At 57.8% G+C, this 7500-nt stretch overlaps 1 protein-coding gene across 1 annotated transcript in view; it reads right to left on the reverse strand.

The window, feature by feature from the left end:
- LOC121273794 (capping protein, Arp2/3 and myosin-I linker protein 3-like) overlaps positions 1–7500 on the reverse strand; it is a 146352-nt gene that overhangs the window by 6990 nt on the left and 131862 nt on the right. Inside the window, exons 16-18 of the mRNA XM_041180960.1 lie at positions 3004–3108; positions 454–523; positions 167–248 (exon numbers count right to left, since the gene is read on the reverse strand). Of these exons, the coding sequence (XP_041036894.1) occupies positions 167–248; positions 454–523; positions 3004–3108 (257 nt within the window). The remainder of the gene's footprint in view (positions 1–166; positions 249–453; positions 524–3003; positions 3109–7500) is intronic.

Consider the following 7500-nt stretch of genomic DNA (forward strand, 5'->3'; position numbering starts at 1 on the left):
CCCTCTCACACTCCCTCCCTCTCACACTCCCACCCTCTCACACTCTCTCTCTCTCTCACACTCCCTCCCTCTCACACTCCCTCCCTCTCACACTCCCTCCCTCTCACACTCCCTCACTCTCACACTCTCTCTCTCTCTCTCCCTCCCCCAGATCCCCAGTTCTCACCGTTGTCCGAAATGTCCAGTCTGGTGATGTTGCCGATCGCCCCGATGTTCTCTCGGATGACTGTGGCTCCGTTCGCTCTCAGCTGGAAGACAGGATAGACAGAGAGGAGGAGAGGAGGAGCGGAGGAGGGGTATTGAGGGGTGGGGGGTGGGGGGTGGTTTAGTACGGAGTACAGGACCGGATCCCCAATACCTCCTCCTCCCCCCCTCCCCCTGCGCTGCCCGTGTTCCGCTTTCCGAGACCCGCGATCGGCTGGCGCAGCGAGACCGGGGTAGTGAGGGACCTACCTCACAGCCGCTGAGGTTGAGGTGGAGGTCGGTCACGTGAGTGTTGACACTGAGGCCCTGGAATAAGGCACTGTCGAGACGAGAGAGAGAGAGAGAGAGAGAGAGAGAGAGAGAGAAGAGGCCGGTTAAACTCCGCCAATCCCGCTCGAGGAGGGAGGAGAGGGTGGAGGGGGCGAGGGCCGGTTGGAGGGGGCGAAGTCCCTGGGCCTAACTCCCGGTCAGCGGGACCTCGTCACTCGGACCTGAGGCCTGTTGTTCTGCATCTGGGCCAGTCGCTGAATGAGCGGATCCCAGGGGGTGATCCAGGGGCCTGTATTTAGTATCTGGGCCTGTCTCTGGGTGAGTGGATCCCAGGGGGTGATCCAGGGGCCTGTATTTAGTATCTGGGCCTGTCTCTGAGTGAGTGGATTCCAGGGGGGTGATCCTGAGTCCTGTATTTAGTATCTGGGCCTGTCTCTGAGTGAGTGGATCCCAGGGGGTGATCCTGAGGCCTGTATTTAGTATCTGGGCCTGTCTCTGAGTGAGTAGATCCCAGGGGGTGATCCTGGGTCCTGTATTTAGTATCTGGGCCTGTCTCTGAGTGAGTGGATCCCAGGGGGTGATCCTGAGGCCTGTATTTAGTATCTGGGCCTGTCTCTGAGTGAGTAGATCCCAGGGGGTGATCCAGGGGCCTGTATTTAGTATCTGGGCCTGTCTCTGAGTGAGTGGATCCCAGTGGGTGATCCTGAGGCCTGTATTTAGTCTCTGGGTCTGTCCCTGGGTGAGTGGATCCCAGAGACAGATCCTGAGGCCTGTTGTTCTGCATCTGGGCCAGTCTCTGAGTGAGTGGATCCCAGGGGGTGATCCTCAGGCCGGTATTTAGTATCTGGGCCTGTCCCTGGGTGAGTGGATCCCAGGGACAGATCCTGAGGCCTGTATCCTGAATCTGGGCCTGTCTCTGAGTGAGTGGATCCCAGGGGGTGATCCAGGGGCCTGTATTTAGTATCTGGTCCTGTCTCTGAGTGAGTGGATCCCAGGAGGTGATCCCGAGTCCTGTATTTAGTATCTGGTCCTGTCTCTGAGTGAGTGGATCCCAGGGAGAGATCCTGAGGCCTGTATCCTGCATCTGGGCCTGTCTCTGAGTGAGTGGATCCCAGGAAGTGATGCTGAAGCCTGTATCCTGCATCTGGGCCTGTCTCTGAGCGAGCGGCTCCCAGGGAGAGATCCTGAGGCCTGTATCCTGCATCTGGGCCTGTCTCTGAGTGAGTGGATCCCAGGGGGTGATCCTGAGGCCTGTATTTAGTATCTGGGCCTGTCTGAGTGATTGGATCCCAGGGAGTGATCCTGAGGCCTGGTATTCTGCACCTGGACCTGTTTCTGAGTGAGTGGATCCCAGGGAGAGATCCTGAGGCCTGTATCCTGCATCTGGGCCTGTCTCTGTGTGAGTGGATCCCAGGGACTGATCCTGAGGCCTGTATCCTGCATCTGGGCCTGTCTCTGAGTGAGTGGATCCCAGGGACTGATCCTGAGGCCTGTATCCTGCATCTGGGCCTGTCTCTGAGTGAGTGGATCCCAGGGACAGATCCTGAGGCCTGTATCCTGCATCTGGGCCTGTCTCTGAGTGAGTGGATCCCAGGGGGTGATCCTGAGTCCTGTATTTTGTATCTGGGCCTGTGCCTGGGTGAGTGGATCCCAGGGACAGATCCTGAGGCCTGTATTCAGCACCTGGGCCAGTTTCTGAGTGGGTGGATCCCAGGGGGAGATCCTGTGGCCTGTATTTAGTCTCTGGGCCTGTCCCTGGGTGAGTGGATCCCAGGGACAGATCCTGAGGCCTGTATCCTGCATCTGGGCCAGTCTCTGAGTGAGTAGATCCCAGGAGGTGATCCAGGGGCCTGTATTTAGTATCTGGGCCTGTCTCTGAGTGAGTAGATCCCAGGAGGTGATCCAGGGGCCTGTATTCAGTATCTGGGCCTGTCTCTGAGCGAGCTGATCCCAGGGAGTTATCCTGAGGCCTGTATTTAGTATCTGGGCCTGTCTGAGTGATTGGATCCCAGGGAGTGATCCTGAGGCCTGGTATCCTGCACCTGGACCTGTCTCTGAGTGAGTGGATCCCAGGGAGAGATCCTGAGGCCTGTATTCAGCACCTGGGCCTGTCTCTGAGTGAGTGGATCCCAGGGGGTGAGCCTGTGGCCTGTATTTAGTCTCTGGGCCTGTCTGTGAGTGAGTGGATCCCAGGAAGTGATCCTGTGGCCTGTATTTAGTCTCTGGGCCTGTCTGTGAGTGAGTGGATCCCAGGGGAGTGATCCTGAGGCCTGTATTTAGTATCTGGGCCTGTCTCTGAGTGAGTGGATCCCAGGGGGTGATCCCGAGGCCTGGGCTTTGAACCTGGGCCTCGTGTGTCTGAGCGATCCAGTGGATCTCCCAGACGGGGAGGGGAGGGTGGCACATCCTGAGGCCTATATCGTGTACGTGGGCCTGGCCCCTCGGTGAGGTAACTGGGTTGGGGGGTGGTGGTGAGACCTGGGTAACTGGGTTGGGGGGGGGGGTAACTGGGCCTCTATCCTGACCTACCTGAGGGCCTCGGCCGGCACTCTGGTCCCGGAGAAGTTGACGTGTCCGAGGGAGAAGCTGCAGCTGAAGAAAGTCTTGAACGAGGGGAGCGTTTCCTTGGCTTTCCTGGGAGAGAGAGAGAGAGAGAGAGAGGGAGGGAGGGAGGGAGGGAGGGAGAGAGAGAGAGAGAGAGAGAGAGAGAGGGAGGGAGGGAGAGAGAGAGAGGGAGAGAGAGAGAGGGAGGGAGAGAGAGAGAGAGGGAGGGAGGGAGGGAGGGAGGGAGGGAGAGAGACACAGTGAGAGAGAGGAGGAGGGAGGGAGAGAGACACACAGTGAGAGAGAGGAGGAGGGAGGGAGAGAGACACAGTGAGAGAGAGGAGGAGGGAGGGAGAGAGACACAGTGAGAAAGAGGAGGAGGGAGGGAGAGAGACACAGTGAGAGAGAGGAGGAGGGAGGGAGAGACACACAGTGAGAGAGAGGAGGAGGGAAGGAGAGAGACACAGTGAGAGAGAGGAGGAGGGAGGGAGAGAGACACAGTGAGAGAGAGGAGGAGGGAGGGAGAGAGACACAGTGAGAGAGAGGAGGAGGGAGGGAGAGAGACACAGTGAGAGAGAGAAGGAGGGAGGGAGAGAGACACAGTGAGAGAGAGGAGGAGGAGGGAGAGAGACACAGTGAGAGAGAGGAGGAGGAGGGAGAGAGACACAGTGAGAAAGAGGAGGAGGGAGGGAGAGAGACACAGTGAGAGAGAGAAGGAGGGAGGGAGAGAGACACAGTGAGAGAGAGGAGGAGGAGGGAGAGAGACACAGTGAGAGAGAGGAGGAGGGAGAGAGAGAGACACAGTGAGAGAGAGGAGGAGGGAGAGAGACACAGTAAGAGGAAGGAGGAGGGAGGGAGAGAGACACAGTGAGAGAGAGAAGGAGGGAGGGAGAGAGACACAGTGAGAGAGAGGAGGAGGGAGGGAGAGAGACACAGTGAGAGAGAGGAGGAGGGAGAGACACAGTGAGAGAGAGAAGGAGGGAGGGAGAGAGACACAGTGAGAGAGAGGAGGAGGGAGAGAGAGACACACAGTGAGAGAGAGAAGGAGGGAGGGAGAGAGACACAGTGAGAGAGAGAAGGAGGGAGGGAGAGAGAGACACAGAGAGAGAGAGAGAGAGAGAGAGGGAGGGAGGGAGGGAGGGAGGGAGAGAGAGAGAGAGAGAGAGAGAGGGAGGGAGGGAGGGAGAGAGAGAGAGAGAGAGAGAGAGAGGGAGGGAGGGAGGGAGGGAGAGAGAGACACAGAGAGAGAGAGAGAGTGAAGGAGGGAGGGAGGGAGGGAAGGAGGGAGAGAGAGAGAGAGAGAGAGAGAGGGAGGGAGGGAGAGAGAGACACAGATAGAGAGAGGAGTAGGGAGGGAGAGAGACACAGTGAGAGAGAGGAGGAGGGAGGGAGAGAGACACAGTGAGAGAGAGGAGGAGGGAGAGAGAGAGACACAGTGAGAGAGAGGAGGAGGGAGGGAGAGAGACACAGTGAGAGAGAGGAGGAGGGAGAGAGACACAGTGAGAGAGAGGAGGAGGGAGAGAGAGAGACACAGTGAGAGAGAGGAGGAGGGAGGGAGCGAGACACATGAGAGAGAGGAGGAGGGAGGGAGAGAGACACAGTGAGAGAGAGGAGGAGGGAGGGAGAGAGACACAGTGAGAGAGAGGAGGAGGGAGGGAGAGAGACACAGTGAGAGAGAGGAGGAGGGAGAGAGAGAGACACAGTGAGACAGAGGAGGAGGGAGAGAGAGAGACACAGTGAGAGAGAGAAGGAGGGAGAGAGAGAGACACAGTGAGACAGAGGAGGAGGGAGAGAGAGAGACACAGTGAGACAGAGGAGGAGGGAGAGAGAGAGACACAGTGAGAGAGAGGAGGAGGGAGAGAGAGAGACACAGTGAGAGAGAGGAGGAGGGAGAGAGAGAGACACAGTGAGAGAGAGAAGGAGGGAGGGAGAGAGACACAGTGAGAGAGAGAAGGAGGGAGAGAGAGAGAGAGAGAGAGGGAGGGAGGGAGGGAGAGAGAGACACAGATAGAGAGAGGAGTAGGGAGGGAGAGAGACACAGTGAAAGAGAGGAGGAGGGAGGGAGAGACACACAGTGAGAGAGAGGAGGAGGGAGGGAGAGACACACAGTGAGAGAGAGGAGGAGGGAGGGAGAGAGACACAGTGAGAGAGAGGAGGAGGGAGAGACACAGTGAGAAAGAGGAGGAGGGAGGGAGAGAGACACAGTGAGAGAGAGGAGGAGGGAGGGAGAGAGACACAGTGAGAGAGAGGAGGAGGGAGGGAGAGAGACACAGTGAGAGAGAGGAGGAGGGAGGGAGAGAGACACAGTGAGAAATAGGAGGAGGAGGGAGGGAGAGAGACACAGTGAGAGAGAGGAGGAGGGAGGGAGAGAGACACAGTGAGAGAGAGGAGGAGGGAGAGACACAGTGAGAGAGAGGAGGAGGGAGGGAGAGAGACACAGTGAGAGAGAGGAGGAGGGAGAGAGACACAGTGAGAGAGAGGAGGAGGGAGAGAGAGAGACACAGTGAAAGAGAGGAGGAGGGAGGGAGAGACACACAGTGAGAGAGAGGAGGAGGGAGGGAGAGAGACACAGTGAGAGAGAGGAGGAGGGAGGGAGAGAGACACAGTGAGAGAGAGGAGGAGGGAGGGAGAGAGACACAGTGAGAGAGAGGAGGAGGGAGGGAGAGAGACACAGTGAGAGAGAGAAGGAGGGAGGGAGAGAGACACAGTGAGAAATAGGAGGAGGGAGGGAGAGAGACACAGTGAGAGAGAGGAGGAGGGAGGGAGAGAGACACAGTGAGAGAGAGGAGGAGGGAGGGAGAGAGACACAGTGAGAGAGAGAAGGAGGGAGGGAGAGAGACACAGTGAGAGAGAGAAGGAGGGAGGGAGAGAGACACAGTGAGAGAGAGGAGGAGGGAGAGAGAGAGACACAGTGAGAGAGAGGAGGAGGGAGGGAGAGAGACACAGTGAGAGAGAGAAGGAGGGAGAGAGAGAGACACAGTGAGAGAGAGGAGGAGGGAGAGAGAGAGACACAGTGAGAGAGAGAAGGAGGGAGGGAGAGAGACACAGTGAGAGAGAGAAGGAGGGAGGGAGAGAGACACAGTGAGAGAGAGGAGGAGGGAGGGAGAGAGACACAGTGAGAGAGAGGAGGAGGGAAGGAGAGAGACACAGTGAGAGAGAGGAGGAGGGAGGGAGAGAGACACAGTGAGAGAGAGGAGGAGGGAGGGAGAGAGACACAGTGAGAGAGAGGAGGAGGGAGGAGAGAGACACAGTGAGAGAGAGAAGGAGGGAGGGAGAGAGACACAATGAGAGAGAGAAGGAGGGAGGGAGAGAGACACAGTGAGAGAGAGGAGGAGGGAGGGAGAGAGACACAATGAGAGAGAGGAGGAGGGAGGGAGAGAGACACAGTGAGAGAGAGGAGGAGGGAGGGAGAGAGACACAGTGAGAAATAGGAGGAGGAGGGAGGGAGAGAGACACAGTGAGAGAGAGAAGGAGGGAGAGAGAGAGACACAGTGAGAGAGAGGAGGAGGGAGGGAGAGAGACACAGTGAGAGAGAGGAGGAGGGAGAGAGAGAGACACAGTGAGAGAGAGGAGGAGGGAAGGAGAGAGACACAGTGAGAGAGAGGAGGAGGGAGGGAGAGAGACACAGTGAGAGAGAGGAGGAGGGAGGGAGAGAGACACAGTGAGAGAGAGGAGGAGGGAGGGAGAGAGACACAGTGAGAGAGAGAAGGAGGGAGGGAGAGAGACACAATGAGAGAGAGAAGGAGGGAGGGAGAGAGACACAGTGAGAGAGAGGAGGAGGGAGGGAGAGAGACACAATGAGAGAGAGGAGGAGGGAGGGAGAGAGACACAGTGAGAGAGAGGAGGAGGGAGGGAGAGAGACATAGTGAGAAATAGGAGGAGGAGGGAGGGAGAGAGACACAGTGAGAGAGAGAAGGAGGGAGAGAGAGAGACACAGTGAGAGAGAGGAGGAGGGAGGGAGAGAGACACAGTGAGAGAGAGGAGGAGGGAGAGAGAGAGCCACAGTGAGAGAGAGGAGGAGGGAGAGAGAGAGACACAGTAAGAGGAAGGAGGAGGGAGGGAGAGAGACACAGTGAGAGAGAGAAGGAGGGAGAGAGACACAGTAAGAGGAAGGAGGAGGGAGGGAGAGAGACACAGTGAGAGAGAGGAGGAGGGAGGGAGACACAGTGAGAGAGAGGAGGAGGGAGGGAGAGACAGAGAGAGAGGTGGAGGAGGGAGGGAGGGAGGTTGGGAAGGAGGGAGAGGGCCGGAGGTTGTGATGGTTGAGGTTCCGGAGTTGAGTTACTCCACACCCCCAGAGAGAGGAGTTGGGGATGTGAAGGCAGCTTCGGGGGTGGGGGTGGGTGCAGCAGATCATTAACTACCCAGGGCCCTACCTCCGGCATCCAGCTCACTGACCTCACGCTTGGTACAGGGCTCTGAGCACCGCTCACCCTCACACTCACACTCACTCTCACACACACACACTCACTCACACTCTCA

Source organism: Carcharodon carcharias, assembly GCF_017639515.1.
Source record: "Carcharodon carcharias isolate sCarCar2 chromosome 27 unlocalized genomic scaffold, sCarCar2.pri SUPER_27_unloc_11, whole genome shotgun sequence".
Taxonomy (NCBI): Eukaryota; Metazoa; Chordata; class Chondrichthyes; order Lamniformes; family Lamnidae; genus Carcharodon; species Carcharodon carcharias.